Consider the following 18622-nt stretch of genomic DNA (forward strand, 5'->3'; position numbering starts at 1 on the left):
ATGAGTAGTTCCGTATCTCTCATGAACTATGGAATCTGACTCTCCATGTTGAGATCCGACTTGGCCGTGAGTGTGTCCTGAATATGTGTGTGAGCCCCCTGAATACAATTCACTGTCACTGTACTCACTGTGGCCAGATCCCCTTCCAGTTGTCCTGGACCCTCTCTGCGTGGATTGTCCATGACCAGACTGGCCATGTCTAGTGGTATCTCCTGTCTGTCCATATATGGTTCCTTGTCTCCCATGAATGGCAGATCCTGACTCTCCATGTTGGGATCCAGCTTGGCCATGAGTATGTCCTGAATGTGTGTGTGAGCCCCCTGAGTGCACTTCAGTGTCACTGGACTCACTGTGGCCAGATCCCCTTCTTCCAGTTGTCCTGGACCCTATCTGTGTGGACTGTCCATGACCAGAATAGCCATGTCCAGTTGCATCTCCTGTCTGTCCATAAGTAGTTTCGTGTCTCTCATGAACTGTGGATTGTGATTCTCCAAGTTGAGATCCAGCTTGGCCGTAAGTGTGTTCTTGTGAGTGTGGTCTATGTGAGACCCCTGAGTGCACTTCACTGTCAGTGGCATCACTGTGGCTAAATCTCTGTCTTCCAGTTGTTCTGGAACCTGTTTGTGTAGACTGTCCATGACCAGAGTGGCTATGTGTAGTGGTATCTCCTCTCTGTCCATGAGTAGTTCCTTGTCTTCTGTGAACTGTAGATCCTGACTCTGGGTAATGAGATCCAACTTGTGTGTGAATGTGTTCTGAATGTCTGTGTGAGACCCTTGAGTGCACTTCACTGTCACTGTTCTCACTTTGGCTAGATCTTCGTCTTCTACTTACCCTGGACCCCGTCTGTGTGGATTGTCCTTGACCAGACTGGCTATGTCTAGCGGTATTTATTGTCTGACCATGAGTAGTTTCCTGTCTCCCGTCAACTGTGGATCCTGACGCTACTTGTTGAGATTCACCCTGGCCCAAGCCAGTTGATTGACCTGAGCCTGAACCATATTGGCCAAATCCAGTGGACTGACCTGAGCCAGATATATGTTGTCCAGAACTAGAGAAATTGTCTGAGCCAGACACATGCTGTCCAAAACCTGTGGTTGGACCTGAGCCAGACTCACGTTGGCCACAGCCAGATGATTGACTTGAGCCAGTACCATGTTGGCCATAGCTAGACTGACCTGATCTGTACTCATGCCGTGCAAAGCCAGAGGATTGTCCTGTGCCTGACCCATGTTGTCCAAAGCCAGAGGACTGACCTGAGCCGAATCCATATTGGCCAAAGCCAGAGGATTGACCTGAGCCTGACCTGTGTTGTCCAAATCCAGATGTCTGTCCTGAACTAGACCCATGTTGACCATAGCCAGATGACTGACTTGAGCCAGAACCATGTTGGCCATAGCTAGACTGATGTGATCTAGACTCATGCTGTCCAAAACCAGAGAATTGTCCTGAGCCAGTCCCATGTTGTCCAAAGCCACTGGACTGACTTAAGCCTGATCCATGTTGGCCAAAGCCAGAGTATTGACTTGAGCTTGACCCCTGTTGTCCAAAGCCAGATGTCTGTCCTGAACTTGACCCATGTTGACCATAGCCAGATGATTGACCTGAGCCAGAACCATGCGGGCCATAGCTGGACTGATGTGATCTAGACTCATGCTGTCCAAAGCCAGAGGATTGTCCTGAGCCTGACCCATGTTGTCTAAAGCCAGAGGACTGACCTGAGCCTGATCCATGTTGGCTGAAGCTGGAAGACTGACCTGAGTTTAACTCGTGTTGTCCAAATCCAGATGTCTGTCGTGAACTCGACCCATTATGACCACAGCCAGATGATTGACTTGAGCCAAAACCATGTTGGCCACAGCTAGAATGACCTGATCTAGACTCATGTTGCCCAAAACCAGAGGATTGTCCTGAACCAGACCCATGTTGTCCAAAGCCAGAGTACTGACCTGAGCCTGATCCATATTGGCCAAAGCTAGTGGATTGACCTGAGCCCGAACTATGTTGTCCAAAGCCAGATGTCCATTTAGACCCATGTTGGCCATAGCCAGATGACTGACTTGAGCCAGAACCATGTTGTCCATAGCTAGACTGACGTGATCTAGACTCATGTTGCCCAAAACCAGAGGATTGTCCTGAGCCAGACCCATGTTGTCCAAAGCCAGAGGACTGACCTGAGCCTGATCCATGTTGGCCAAAGCTGGAAGATTGACCTGAGCTTAACTCATGTTGTCCAAATCCAGATGTCTGTCCTGAACTCAACCCATGTTGACCACAGCCAGATGATTGACTTGAACCAAAACCATGTTGGCCATAGCTAGACTGACCTGATGTAGACTCATGTTGTCCAAAACCAGAGGATTGTCCTGAACCAGACCCATGTTGTCCAAAGCCAGAGGACTGACCTGAGCCGGATCCATATTGGCCAAAGCCAGTGGATTGACCTGAGCCTGATCCATGTTGTCCAAAGCCAGATGTCTGTCTAGACCCATGTTGGCCATAGCCAGATGACTGACTTGAGCTAGAACTGTGTTGGCCATAGCTAGACTGACCTGATCTAGACTCATGTTGTCCAAAGCCAGAGGATTGTCCTGAGCCAGACCCATGTTGTCCAAAGCCAAAGGACTGACCTGAGCCTGATCCATATTGGCCAAAGCCAGTGGATTGACCTGAGCCCAACCCATGTTGTCCAAAACCAGATGTCTGTCTAGACGCATGTTGGCCATAGCCAGATGATTGACTTGAGCCAGAACCATGTTGTCCATAGCTAGACTGACATGATCTAGACTCATGTTGTCCAAAACCAGAGGATTGTCCTGAGCCAGACTCATGCTGTCCAAAACCAGAGGATTGTCCTGAGCCAGACCCATGCTGTCCAAAGCCAAAGGATTGACCTGAGCCTGATCCATGTTGGCCAAAGCCAGAGGAATGACCTGAGCCAGACCTGTGTTGTCCAAAGCCAGATGTCTTACCTGAGCTAGACCCATGCTCATCATAGCCTGAGGATTGACTTGATCTAGACCCATACTGGCTACAAGTTTGACTTGAGCCAGCTACTTGTTGTTTGAAGCCAGAGGACTGACTCAAGCCTGTTCCATGTTGTTCACAGCTAGTAAACTGACCTGAACCAGACCGATGTTTACCACATTTGGAAAATTCATTTGAACTAGAAGAGTTTGAAAAGCGGCCACAGGAACCATGTTCATGTTGACCATTACTACAAGACTGGCTACCTCCAGACTCATATTGTCCACAAAAAGAGGACTGACTTGAGCCTGTTCTCTGTTGTCCTCCACAGTTCTGTGGTTGACCATTTTCTCGAGCTCCGTATCCCCTCTGACTATAGGACTGACTACAGGAGTTAGACTCAGGTTGACCACATCCAGAGGGCTGACCTCCTGAGACACAGTCATGGCCTTGTCCTCCATTAATTCCTGACTGACAGCCTGACTGAATATAGCTAGAATGATTTACTTGCCCTCCAAATCTATGTGACTGACAAGAATTTGAAGCATTTTGTGGCCTTCCGCACCCACTTGAATTGCTATAACCACATTCATGACTTCGACTATCTCCTGAACATGAACGGCTAGACCCAAGCTTTTGTCCTCTACTTCTTGACTGAGTAGAGTTTGATTCATGCCCACTAATCTCCAATCCACATGACAGACCACCATGACCTTTCCTTTCCCAACTCTTTGATCCAGATCCAGATTCATATTCTTCCCCAAATTCCCTAGAAGGGCTAACATGTGACTTGTTTATTCTTTCCCTCAGTTCTCCAGAGCTGAAACCATGTCTCTCTTTGCCACTACTCCATGAGTGACCAGAGCTGGACCTGTGGTACCTTTTCTGAGATCCCTCTTGGTTTCCAGAGCTGGATAAATTACCTTGTCTTCCTAGCCTCCTGGAGTTGGACCCATGTCTACGTTTCACAGTTCCCCTTGAGTGCCCAGAACTATATCCATGCTCCTCTCCCTCACTCCAACTTGAATGTCTGTAACCTGATTTATGTTCTGGGGTATCCTCTTCATCCTCTTCTGTTTCACTTTCTTCCTCTTGGTGTCGGTGACCACGCCTATGCTTCTTTGACCCTGAAGCTTTGCAGTATTCTTTGCTGAGGACCTTGTTGCAGGCCATAGTCAGCTTGAATATCATCAAAAGAAACTCAGTAAAGTCCAATCTTCTGTCATGATCTCGATCCAGCATGTGCATGATGACATCCACTGTGTCTGGATCATCTGGGTTCTGTATATGAGTGACATACCAAGGGAGACCTGGTCAGCCTCACCTGCATACTCAGCCAACACATTCAAATAGTGCTGTGAAATTGTGGATGTTTGACATGATGTAGTTTTAGTCCAATGGAGGATTACTTTAGGTTAATAGAACCCAGTAAATGTTAAGGGTTAATAGAAAATAAAGACTACTGGGATCCTCAGAAGAAGACATTTCAAGGATTTAAGCTAAAGGATTAAGTGCTTAGGTAAGGCCTACAGGAAGGAGTGGAATAAACTAAGTTCAGTAACTGATATTTCTAAGTTTTACATAAATTGTAACTATTACATGATTACATGTTAATATATTCCATGTTAGAATTTATCATATATTATTTTGAAGCTAGTAACTGAGTCCTCTTTTTTTTTTGAGACAGAGTCTCACTCTGTAACCCAGGCTAGGGTGCACTGGCACGATCTCTGCTCACTGCAAGCTCCACCTCCCGGGTTCATGCCATTCTCCTGCCTCAGCCTCCCGAGTAGCTGGGACTCCAGGGGCCTGCCACCACGCCTGGCTAATTTTTTGTATTGTTAGTAGAGACAGGGTTTAGTAGAGACAGGGTTTTAGGGTTTCACCGTATTAGCCAAGATGGTCTTGATCTCCTGACCTCGTGATCCACCTGCCTCAGTCTCCCAAAGTGCTGGGATTACAGGCGTGAGCCACCATGCCTGGCTAACTGAGTCCTTTTTAAGTAGATGGAATAAAATGCTGATATTTTATTTTTGATTCTTAATCATAGCTATTTTGTCAGCTTGCCATGTAGATGATTTCCCTTTCTATACTTTTTTTTCCCATTTGATAAGATAATTTATTCATTCATGTCCTAGCACAAATTTATTTTCTGCTTTTTCTAAGGAAAATCCTGGGTATATAAGAAAGTCTGAGAGTCTATAAGGTAGGAGTGCATAGGTGGAAAAGTGAGGATGAAACATTCACTTTCTTTAAAATATATGCTGCTTTAACAGACTTTCTGGCATCCCCAAAATACTGCTCATAGAGGTTGCTTAGAGTCTACTGGGGCTGTGCACATTTTAGCTGATCTGGATCATATAACAGAGCATGTACAGGACTCCAGGAGCCTTCAGTTCTGGCACATGTTTCTCACCTTCAGAACTGGATGAAACTCTTTCTCCAGAAGTTCCTTTAGTTCATCCTTGCTCAGTGTGCCACACTCCCCATCTTGCTTGGTGTATTTGTAGAAAACATCAATTACAGTGACAACACTTCTCAAGAGGTCGGTCATCTTTTTGCAAGTTTAAGTGAACCTGGACACAGAGAAACAAAGAACCCTATTATTCATATTTTCCCCTTTTAACTTATCAGCAATTTTCATTTTAATAATAACCATCATGATTTTTTTAACTTCTTGTTTCTTTTTTTTTTTAAATTATACTTTAAGTTCTAAGGTACATGTGCGCAACGTGCAGGTTTGTTACATATGTATACGTGTGCCATGTCTCTTGTTTCTTTTAAATCTCAAAAAGTAAGAATGGGCCAGGGATGATACAACACTGTTGAACACAATGAAAATTAACTTTGTTAACTTTGAGTTACTTTTCTATGATCAACTCTTGGCATGTTACTGTTTCAACTGAGTATAGACCTCAGGTCTCTATATTTCTTGTCATGGGTAAGTATAGTCTCTACATAGTATCTACACTTTGAGTGTGTTGTTCTAAGGCTTCCAAAGTTTCCAGAACCAGCCAGACACCATGGCCTCAATCTGTCTTTCTAGTTTCACTGCTTTTCTTGAGTCAAAAGTGACAGACCTTCCACCATGCACATCTGTTTATCCTATGGGCACCAGAAGCTAAACTGGACCCTTAAGGCCTTCAGCAAATTAAAAATGGGTGAAGGGGCTCAAAGTAGCTTGGTGTTTTAGAGGCATGAGATAGCCCTCAGTAGAGCTTAGGAACTCTCTTAATGTCAAGCACTTGACCAAACACCGTTCTCTTTAAATAATCAAGAAGAAGAGCTCAGCAATGCAAGCAGCAGTTTAACTAGTGGATAAGTAGATCTTGGAGCTCTGGGAACCAACACTGAACAAGGAAGGGACTCTGCAACAGTCCCAGCTGCCTCCCAGTTTGAGCTGGACAACCCAGAAAAGAGAGCATGGAAAAAGACTGGAACAGAGTGTGGAATGGCCTAGAGGAAGGCGAACTTCTACTTATATTATTCTTGTCCATAAAAATGAACTTATTCCAAAAAGACCGCAGAATAAACTAAACTAACCAAACAAATAAGCAAACAAAAAGAAAAGAAAATGAAAGAAAGAAACAAAAAAGAAAAGAAAGGCAAAATATACATGAACTCTGCCTTAGTTTTTATCCCTAGAATTCTACTATGGACAGCACCAAATATTCATAAATGTAGCTGGATGAATTATCTCTCACCTGGTTCACCAAAGGAACAAGTAGGATAAAGCCTGATGCAGCTTGCAGGGTGACGATGGATTGGGATAATGACCCTTATATAGCTTGTAGTGATTATAGTGAGTGAGGTGACTCATTAAACCTAACTCCACCTCTACATATTTACCTTCCTCCTTCACATTCTCATCTACAGATGATTGCAGAAAGGCTAGTACCAGCCCCACCTTCCAGTATGAGGACATGGTTGCAAGATGCCTTTTTTTCAGGGTCCTATACATGTGAAAAGCACAGACTTTGTTTTAGAGGACTCGTTATACATTTCTTTTATCTAGTACCCACAGAAAGTAGCAGAGTGTAAGATGTTTGCAAGGTGCACAATAAATGCTTATTTAATTGAAAATTAACCTGAGTCACTAGGTTCACCTAATTCACGTCTTTTTTGTAATAACGAAAAGTGACATTTATTGAGAATGTACTATGTGCTAGATAGTGTGCTGAATACTTTAAACATACCATCTCAATCTTTACAATATCTATACTTTTAATTACGGGTGCATAGTTGTGTATAATTGTTGGGTACATGTGATGTTTTGATATGGGCATACCATGTGTAATGATCAAATCAGAGTAGAGTAATTGGGGTCTCCAGCATCTCAAACATTTGTCATTTCTTTGCGTTAGGAACATTCTAATTCTACTATTTTAGTTATTTTAAAATATACAATAAATAGTTAACTATAGTTACCCTATTATGTTACCAAACACTAGATCTTATCACCTCATTTAATCTTCACAACCTTCATACAAGATATGTATTTATTATCCCATTTTACAGAGACAGGTTGTGGAAGCATAAGGTTCTTCTCCAAGGTCATAGCTAGTAGGCAGAGAAACCAGAATTTGAACCTGAATCTACCTTATTGCAATGCCATTGCTCTTTACCATCATACTAGCTTACTTCTGTGTATTTATCACATAAGACTATTATGCAAAAATCATGCACCATTTTGGGAGTGTAAGGCCCACTCAAACACAAATAACATAAAAAAGTAACATACAGAGTGCTGTTAGGAAGAGGGGAAACATTCTCTGACCTTGTGAAGGCTCATTTCTAGGCTAGAAACGTGCAATTGGCTATATATAAAAATAATGTTTTCAGATGTGTTTAGGGTGAATTTAGAGTGGGCTTTCTTCCAGCACTCTGCTACCCACTAGTAGTCTGGCATCTTTAGGGCCTGGACCCTTGGGAAAATGTTCACTTATATACGGAAAGTATATCAAATATACTTGAGGGCAACAAAAATAATCAGAGAGTTGCAAGTCTTAAGTATGGAGAGCCAATTCTTCTGTACTTTGCTACCAGGTGATAATGGTGATGATGATGAGGAGGATAGCAGCTACCATGAAGTGCTACGTGCTTACTATCTTCTATACATGGTAGGTTTACATACTTATCTATTTATTCCTCAAAATAACCCCACTTTATAGATAAGGAAATGAAAGCCTAGAGTAATGTAAACATTTGTTACAAATCACAGCTAGTCAGTAGCAGCACTAGAACAGATACCCATGGTATTTGATGCTAAAGCCTAGCATTTAAGCATATATATTCTACATATATGGAGTCAATAAACTCCTATCTGGGCATTCCTTTGGGGCAGTCATCATATCTTATTCATTCGACCATCTAGGGAGCACCTAGAGCTTGGTAAACACTAAGAATGAGTGTCTGTTCACAAAATGTTAATGAATATGCCCTTGAAATATGTCAATTGCTCACATAGCCGAGGAATCCTAGACCAAAACAACCACACAGAAAGTTATGTTTGCTGTTGGATATTATGGTCATTTTCAATCATATGCATCTTTTGGAAGTGCATTTTTGTTAAGATGACTGCTGTGTCAGAAAGACTTTCAGGCCCCAGATTCCACACTGAGACAGAATTTTAAAGCCATTTTTGCACTGTCATTCCAGCAGTATAGTTGAGAACTCTGAAACTCCTCCATAGTTTAGAACTCCATTGTTCACTCTTTTGTATTCTTTGCATTTAGGTCTCTCTTCCTCTTCTCACTTGCTTAGCATAATGGATAAAATTATAGTCGGAAAGACCTAAGTTCTAATCTCAGTTTTGCCTCTTACTGTGTTTCTTGTACAATTATCTAATCTTTTCAGCGTCAGTCTCCTAAATTATAGAATGGGAACAATAACACTTACCTAACAGGCGGCAATTACTTAACATGAAATTGCTTAGTACCCGCCTGGCATATAATACATTCTTAGTACACTATATAATCACTGCAAACTTATTTTGCTAAATATTTCATATAATCTATCACAGCATTTTACACAAAGAAAGTACTTGATAATGTTTGATAAAAATGAGTTAGAAGCCACTAGTAGTCTTTTAAAGGTAGAAATACTACGTCTCTGTCAAAAGTGTTGCCTAGAAGGTAAGTCATGGTTTTGGACACGTACCCTAGAATATAAAGTATAACGAAAAGAAAAACAAACTAAACCACATTTTTTGGGATATAATTCACATATCATAAATGTCAACCTTTTAATCTGTTTTCTGTTTGCCCCCAGAATACTGTGCTGGCAGTGAGCTGTACTTTTTTTTCCCTAATTGGGAAATGGGTTAAAGTATACAGTTCATTGTGTGTGTGTGTGTGTGTTTATACAGAGTATGTGCAATTGAGTTATTGTTCTTACGATGTCTATGTCCTTAAGTGAGTTTCCTCACTTCTCAATGGCTTAGTTTTCCCTCTGTAATAATCATAGGTGTTATTAGTGTCAGGTTCCAACTGGACAGATGGCAGGTCATTTCAGCAGCAATTTTGGAGAATGATTATTGTTCCCATTTCACAGAAGCCTATGCACTCTTTGGAAATAAATCCAAGTGCTGGTTTTAAGTACTGAATTGATACCTGCAGAAAGTTTTGCCCTCCTGGGTTCTGAAAGATTATTTAGTTCAACAAAGCGGAGGTCTGAAGTCCAGAGGAAGGGCACAGTCAGTTACACCATTTCTCTGTATCTGGGCCTTCTTCCTGCCTTATTCTACTCATCTCATCACCTTCTGCTCATTCCATGTCTACATTGCTGAGGCTCTCGACACTACCAGACTCTTTGATTTTAGGCCCATTTGGTGAAGCTTATGCACTGTTGGCCACTGGATTCTTGAAGAGGAAGCTATACCTTAGAATGTTAAAAGTAACTTTAATTGGACCTGTGAAAGTTCCAGTTTTTGGCTTTTCCACTGCATGCCAGATGAATTTTGTTTCTACATCTCATCTTTTTTTTAAATTTTAATTTTAAAAAATATTTATTTATTTATTTTGAGACAGCGTTTCACTTTGTCACCCAGGCTGGAGTGCAGTGGTGTGATCATGACTCAACACAGCCTCGATTTCCCGGGCTCAAGTGATCCTTCTTCCTCAGCCTCCCAAGTAGCTAGGACGATAGATACGTGCCACCATGCGTGCTGATTTCTTTTTTTTCATCGTATTTAAGGTGGCGGAGGTTCTCCAAGTTAAAATAATCTGTTTTACTTCCTGTCATGTTCAAATTAAGAACTTGCCCTAGGGCCCAAGTGGGTCTTTGTCTATCATAAGAACCAAACATTTTCTCTATGTTGTAACTATTTGGAACTCCTGTTTGGGGGGTTTTCAGTGAACTCAACTTAGAGCTGATACCTGAGAATTGATTCAGGGACACTGATGTGCAGTAAATATCTGTTTTCTGTAAGAACAGTTTAGGGAGATGTCCTTGGCTTGCAGTATGATATGGTAGAAAAAACATTGACTTTGCAATAAGACAGATAGATCAATTTGTATTACAGCTGCAACACACACTGCCTGTAATATCTTGGGAACATTTCTAAGTCTGTCTCTGTTTTCACACCTGTGAAATAGGGACAATTACAGACACTTTAGAATTCGATAACATTAGGATAATGCTTAGCACATAATAAGACTTCAATATATTTTCCTTTCTTTTCTTCATACTGTCAAGTTTAATCTGACTTAGAAAATTATCAATAAGTTTTGGGCCTGATAGTTCATAAAGATGATTCTTAACTCCGTTCCCTCCTTGTGGTCTCTCTTCTTAGGTGAAATTGAAGGCCAGCTTTTGGAACTCAGCCTTCCAAGGAACTTAAAATTTCTGTTATGAAGAGTCCCTGAGGAAACTGGATCCACTAGCTACACTAGCTGAGAATGCCCACACTCCAGGATTTCATTTTTATTTTGCCACATCATTGTTGGTATCTTAAGATCAATGTACTGGAGCAGCGGGGTCTCACAAAGAGGATACCTGGTAACACACCCAGGCTTTCAGAATGCACCATAGGGCTTTAGTGACTTGTCCAGCTTCAGCTGAAATGTGTCTTCTGGGACCTACTAATGCTTGTTGAACTTTACTGGATCTCAGAAGCTGGGTATCAGAAGCTCAGATGTTCCTTGGAGCTATCAACAACCTGTGATGACAGAGAGAAGGTTGCTCCATAATGGATTTGGAAACTTACTGGCTAGCTAAACCTGACTGAATGGGAAGGAATGTGGATAGCTTTGGAACTCTAGTTTCACTAGATGAGCTGGAATTTGTATTTTGACAAATTGCAAGTTATGGCTATTAAGTAATGCAACTGATTTTTTTCCCTTAAAACAAACAATCTAGAATCTGTGTAATCAAAATAATTTCTCTAAAAAGGCTGCAAGTATACACTTAAAATGTTGGGGCATTCAGAGCATTTGGAACATTACATTTTTTTGAATATTAATTGGTAGATGAAAATACCAACTTTTAAGTCATATGTTTGAATTTTTGAAATATTAATATGCATTTAGAGTTTGTAAGTCAAGTAAGGTAAAAACTGATATGGTAAAAAAAAAAAAAAAAAGAGGGAGTTCCTTGCTGAGTGTGAATTTAAAGTAACTAGACTTCCTTTTGTCCAGTGGCTCTCAATAATTTACTTCAGCAGGCATTTTTTTTTTAGGATATTCTATGATATCATGACCCTTCTTGTAGGAGCATGCTTTCAGTGGTGAGGCAGTCTGAGAATGTGTGAAGCAGTGTAATGAAGCCAGACCAAGATTGAAGCTTGGCCTGGGATTTGAGCATTAGGAAAACTGTTGAAGGGTTATGTATACATCACACACACACACACACACACACACACACTCTCTCTCTCTCTCTCTCTCTTCCATACTCCCACAACAATGTATAGTATTTACTATACATTGCTGAAGATCTATAACATGGAATGCCTAGTGCTAAGTGCAGTGTCCTTAATGAAATTATATTGGTTTGGAATTATTTATGAGTTTGGGATTATTTGTCAGTACCCTTAAATGATCTTGACACTCACCTATTTGAAAAGATATTGAGGATTTGCCATTTGATATTGACCAGGGTGTATTGTGCACAAAAATATTGTGAATATACATCTGTCTGTCCTTAAATCACTGTAAGTTTTAACTGGAATAGATTTGCTCCACAATATTCAGTAGGGCTGATATTTCATGCCTTCTGGATGAGAAAAGAATTGGCAAAAATTATATCTTGGGCTGCCTCGCACATCTTTGAACAGGATAAGGGAAAAATAAATATAAGACTTATGAGTTATGGCATCAGGCTTTAACTTTAATTTATGAATTAAACCAACAATATTATTGATTATTGCAATTATCTATGTTAATTTCATTTGTTCTCCTTTGAAAATTAATTATGTTTATCTTACTTGTTGTGAATAAAGTCACTCCTCTCATGTGCTTATTTCTTGACTCTGGCACTAATTATTCTTCAGTGCCTAGATTTCCTGGAACAGCTCATTTTAAGTAACTCCTGAACATTGAACTCTGAGAGGAAAGACAGTAAAGTGAGATCTGTGGAAAAACACATCTGCAAATGTCTCATTTTTTTCTCCAGGGTTAAGTTTTCTTCCTTGGAGACTCTTGTCTTGAAACAGTGATACTAGATCACCAGCTTAGCAAGATAATTACAAAAGGCAGATAGAGTAATTATTTTACATAACTATTATAGGGTGACTAAGATCTCAGGGAATGACTGTGTTCTGTAATCCACTTGCCCCACTCAATACCCTGAGTTTTATACAAGCCAAAGACACTTGGAACAGAATCTGACACCTGAGGCTCTAGGGCCTTGGCCTAGGGAAACTAATACTTAACTTTTTAAGTGGTCATTGATGACATCCCACTCATTTCTGAGATGGGTATGGTTTGAAAAGCAGGTGTATTCATGGAGAGTAGGGCTTAGGACCTTTGCTGCAAGAGGAGAAGCTATTAGCTTAGACTTTTCTAGTAGGGACTTTCTCACACCTGTTTCCTAGATCTGGTTGACATAGAAGAAATCAGGGAATACACAGGGTAGGACTCCTAAAGGAATATGTTTTTTGGCTTTTTCCTAAAAACTAAAGCAAAAACATTCATAGCAAAGCAGTTTAGCCCAGTGACTAGTAAGAGTACAGACATTGGAATCTGACAGATCTGGATTGGAATTCTGCTTCAGCCATTTACTAATTATGTAACTTCACATCTCTGTGAATGGGGGAAATTTTCTTTGCAGGGTTGTTACAAAGCTTAAAAGAGTTAAGTCAAGTGTCTAGAACAGAACAGCCATTCAATAAATGGTAGAAATTTTTGTTTTTACACAAATTTTTAAAAAGTACTGTTTTTTGCATTTGTTAGAAAGACTATATTTTCTGTTAGTGAATGACATCATAATCATAAAAAATTACTTTTACAAGTTTTGTTTTGAGAATTAAAATCATATATTAATCCCAATAACATTGTGTTGGGATTAATCAACATCCCTGTGCATCTAACACCGTATAAAAGTGGCCTGTGATTGTTCTGCTTGGAAGTGGATCTTGGTTCTGGCTCAGTTGGCTGGTGGGCCACGTTGATTAAAAATGATTACAGTGCCAATAATCTTGATATTGTTTATGATGCTAATGATAATGATGCAAACTCTGCCTATGATGAAGAAAGAATCCTCAGATCACACCCACTTATTTTTAGGGCAGCAGGTCAAAGCATAGGCCCTGAATTTGCCTGTGGGATACATAGATTCTCTCCTTCTTTCTAGCCCATTTAGTCTATGACTGCTTCTCTGGAAGCAGGGGATTTATAGTATATTTATCCAGTTCTCCAATAAATAATCTTATTTGCTCTGGTTGTACTCTAGCCCCTGTAAGCTTCCTCTTGGTTGTCTGTGGTTCTTAGTCACCTCATCCTCACTAGGAAGACCTACTTGTCTCAGATATTAAATCTATGGAATCTTTTGGAGTTTTATAAATAGAAGAAATTTTCTGTTCCTTCTCTTTTATAAGGAGCCAGATTACCAGTAGTTTTTAATGGATTATAGATCTCCTGACTTCTCTACTTCCTGGCTCTTGCCTTCTTATCCTATAGAATTCTGACTGGGAGTAATAAATGGTTCAGGTTGGTCTAAGTAGCAGGGAGACATTTGTTGACTGAAGGTCTTGTATGAGTGTATATTCTGCAGCTTTAAAGCCTTCCTCTGCCTAAATGTAAAGCTGACGTATTAATTTCGGCTGCTTCTTTCTCCAGCCAGCTTCTCAAGGCTACCAGGAGCTGCAGTTCAGCTGAAGCAAAGCCCAACCAAATTAGGTCTTTGTGTGAAGCCAGAGGCAAGTTGAGGCAGGTACATACCAGCCAAGTTTAGAACTTGCTTGCTGTAGGACTGGTTCCCTCACCTATTAGTTCCACAACCCAGCAATCTGGAGTCTAGGCTGAGCTGCTTGTCAAATGGGATTGTGGGTCATAAGGCAGGCTGGATCTCTATTTTGAGAATGGTAGTAAAGGGAAGGCCCTTTAGATGTTAATTTAAATGTAGATTCCATGGCCCCTATCCTAAGAAACACAGAGGTTGGCTGTCTGATCCACATCTCCACCAAACCCACTTTTCAACTTGAAAAAGGAGTCTCATATGCTTTAATTCTTACACCCAATAAGTTTTCACAGGAGCTAATGTATGTTGGATCATTGGGAAAGGAATAGGAGAAAAAACATTAAATATACAACTGCTCATTCTGTAGCAGCAATAATATGAGAGCTAACCCCCAGACCTTTTTGCCAAACACAAAAGATAAATAGTATGGTACAATGCAAAAGGCACTAGATCTTTCTTAAGTTCTTTTTTCCTCTCATCCTCAGAGGCAAACTGTTAGTAAATCCTACCAATTTTATCTTCAGATTATAATCAGAGTCTTTTTTTTTTTTTTTTTTTGAGACGGAGTCTCACGCTGTCGCCCAGGCTGGAGTGCAGTGGCGCGATCTCGGCTCACTGCAAGCTCCGCCTCCCGGGTTCACGCCATTCTCCTGCCTCAGCCTCCTGAGTAGCTGGGACTACAGGCGCCCGCCACCGCGCCCAGCTAATTTTTTTGTATTTTTAGTAGAGACGGGGTTTCACCGTAGTCTCGATCTCCTGACCTTGTGATCCGCCCGCCTCGGCCTCCCAAAGTGCTGGGATTACAGGCGTGAGCCACCGCGCCCGGCCTATAATCAGAGTCTTTATCATCTCCACTGCATACTTTATCATCTCCACTGCTACCATCCTGGTCAAACTGCCATCATTTGTTGCTGGTAGTACTAGCCTCCTGACTGACACAACTGCTTCTACTCTTACTACCCCACAGCAGGGTGTCTAATCTTTTGGTTTCCCTGGGCCACATTTGAAGAACAATTGTCTTTGGCCGCACATCAAATACACTAACCCTAAAGATAGCTGATGAGCTAAAAAAAAAAAAAAAAGGCAAAAAAAAAAAAAAAAATCTTATATTGTTTTAAGAAAGTTTCCGAATTTGTGTTGGGCTGCATTCAAAGCCATCCTGGGCCGCGTGTGGCCTATGGGCTGCAGGTTGGACAAGCTTGTTCTACAGTCTACTGTCAACTCAGTAGACAGTGAACATTTTAAAACAGAAGTCTGAGTCTGAGCATGTCATTCCCCTGCTTAACACCCTATAGTGGCTTCCATCTTGCTCAGAGTAAGCCACAGGCCAGAGAGGGACTAAAGGATCTCTGATCTCATCTCTTGTTATTCCCCTCATCCTCTCTAGCCACACTGGCCTCTTTGATGCTCCACAAATGTGCCAGTTACATACCCATCTCAGAGTTTCCTCTTTCTGGAGTGTGCTGTACCAGATATTGCCCCCTTATCTCTTTTAAGTCTATACTCAGTTATTGCCTTCATGATTCTCTGGCCAAGATGGAGTAATACGGATTGGATTTACCCTCCCACTTTTGTCACTTAAAATAAAAAAAAAGTTTCCACCCACTGCATTACAGGAAAGATAAATGAAGGAAGCAAAACAATTTCCCCAACTTAAAGCCTGGAGAAAGTTTCCAGGTCACAGCACAGTAGAGGGAATCCAGGCAAGGACACCTTATCAAGAGGACCTTACAATTCTAAGAAAAACTGATAGAACTATGAGAAGAAATAGTCAATTATCATCAGAGATTTTAAAACCCATTTCTCAGTAATTGATAAAACAGAGACAGAAAATCAGTAATTATATAGAAGCATGAAGAACACTATCAACTAATTTGACTTAAATGATATTTATAGAACACTCCACTCAACAGTGGAATATACTTCCTTTCAAGTGTACATGGAACATTTATCAAGATAGAAAAATTCTGAACCACGAAACAAGTATCAATAAATTAAAATTATTCAAATCCTACAAAGAATGTTCTCTGATCACAATGAAATTACATTAGAAACAATAGAAGGAAATGTGGAAGCTCAAATATTTGGAAACCAAAGCACACCTAAAAATGATTTATGGGCAAAAGAAAAAATGAAAGAGGAAATTAGAAAGTATTTTGACTGAATAGAAATGAAAAGATAAACATATCAAAATTTGTGAGTTGCAGCTAAAGCAATACTTAGAGGAAAATTTATAGTACTGAAATGTCTATATTAGAAAAGAAGAAAAGTCTTAAATCAATGCATAAGCTCCTGTCATAAAAACTAAGAATAAATATGAGCAAACTTTGTCAAAAGTAGGAAGAAAAGAGATAATAAAGGTAACAGAATAAATCAGTGAAATAGGAAACAGAAAAATAATAGAAAACCAGTTGAGGCAGAATGTGGTTCTTGGAGAAGATCCATAAAATTGAAAAACATTATTTGACCCAGCCATCCCATTACTGGGGATATACCCAAAGGATTATAAGTCATGCTGCTATAAAGGCACATGCACATGTATGTTTACTGTGGCAGTATTCACAATAGCAAAGACTTGGAATCAACCCAGATGTCCTTCAGTGACAGATTGGTTTAAGAAAATGTGGCCCATATACACCATGCAATACTATGCAGCCATAAAAAAGGATGAGTTCATGTCCTTTGTAGGGACATGGATGCAGCTGGAAACCATCATTCTCAGCAAACTATCGCAAGAACAGAAAACCAAATACCGCATGTTCTCTCACTCATAGGTGGTAATTGAACAATGAGATCACTTGGACACAGGAAGGGGATCATCACACACACAGTCCTATTGTGGGGAGGACGGGGGAGGGATAGCATTAGGAGATATACCTAATGTAAATGACGAGTTACTGGGTGCAGCACACCAACATGGCACATGTATACATATGTAACAAACCTGCACGTTGTGTACATGTACCCTAGAACTTAAAGTATAATAAAAAAAATTGAAAAACATTTAGGCACAGAGAGAGAGAGATGATACAAATTTCCAATATCAGGAACGAGAGAGGAAAAATCACAATCTGCAGATTAAAAGGATAATGAGGGAATATTGTGAATAACTTTAGGCCAGTAATTTCAACAATTTAGATGAAATGAACAAATTCCATGAAAGACACCAACTAGTAAAGCTTACTGAAAAAGAAACAGCTAACCTGAATAGCCTTATGTCTAATAAATAAATTAAATGTGTAATTAAAAACTTTCTCACAAAGAAAACTCTAGGCCCAGATGGCTTCACTGGTGAATTTTACTAAACATTTAAGGAAGAAATGATACCAATTATACAGAAACTCTTCCAGAAAACTGAAGAGGAGGGAAGACTTCCCAACTCATTCTATGAGAGCAACATTACCCTGATACTAAAATCAGACAAAGAGATTATAAGAAAACTATGGACCAATATTCCTTGTGAAAATAGGTACCAAAATTCTTAAAACATTTTGGCAAACCACATTGAACAGTGTATGAAAAACATATGTTACGACAAATGGGGTCTATCCTGGGAATGGAAGGTTGGTTCAACATTAAAAATCAATCATCGTATCAAACTAAAGACAAACTATACTATCATCTTGACAAATGCAGAAAAGGCATTTGATAAATGTCAACATCCATTTGTGATAACGAAATCTCTTAGCTAAACAGAAATTAAAGGGAACTTTCTCAACCTGATAATGGGCATCGACAAAATTCCTATAGCTAGCATCTTACCTAATGTTGAAAGACTAAATGCTTTACCTCTAAGAGGAAGAGCATGGACCAGGTGTAAAGGCTTATGTGTGTAGTCAGCACTTTGGGAGGTTGAGGCAGGAGATCACTTGAGGTCAGGAGTTTGAGACCAGACTGGGTAACACAGCGAAACCCTGCCTCTACAAAAAATAAACAGATTAGCCAGGTGTGGTGGCACGTGCCTGTAGCTACTCAGGAGGCTGATGTGGGAGGATCACTTGAGGCCCAGAGGGGCCAAGGCTACAGTGAACCATGATTGCACCACTACACTCCAGCCTGGGAAACATAGTGAGACCCTGTCTCATAAAATAAAATAAAATAAAATAAAATAATAAAAAAGATTGGGAACATAAATTTCCTTGCTCATACTCGGCATCATAGTGGAGATCCTAATCAGTGCAACGAGACTATAGGTTAGAAAGGAAGAGGTAAAACTCTCTTTATTTGCAGGTGACATAATTATCAATGTAGAAAATAACAA

General features: G+C 40.4%; 1 protein-coding gene across 1 annotated transcript in view; it reads right to left on the minus strand.

Moving 5' to 3' along the window:
- FLG2 (filaggrin family member 2) overlaps positions 1–6685 on the minus strand; it is a 46954-nt gene extending 40269 nt beyond the window's left edge. The window contains exons 1-3 of the mRNA XM_025376593.1: positions 6672–6685; positions 5384–5543; positions 41–4248 (exon numbers count right to left, since the gene is read on the minus strand). Of these exons, the coding sequence (XP_025232378.1) occupies positions 41–4248; positions 5384–5521 (4346 nt within the window). The 5' untranslated portion in view covers positions 5522–5543; positions 6672–6685. The remainder of the gene's footprint in view (positions 1–40; positions 4249–5383; positions 5544–6671) is intronic.
- Positions 6686–18622: the final 11937 nt, after the last annotated feature.

The sequence above is a fragment of the Theropithecus gelada genome, chromosome 1 (genome assembly GCF_003255815.1).
Source record: "Theropithecus gelada isolate Dixy chromosome 1, Tgel_1.0, whole genome shotgun sequence".
NCBI lineage: Eukaryota > Metazoa > Chordata > Mammalia > Primates > Cercopithecidae > Theropithecus > Theropithecus gelada.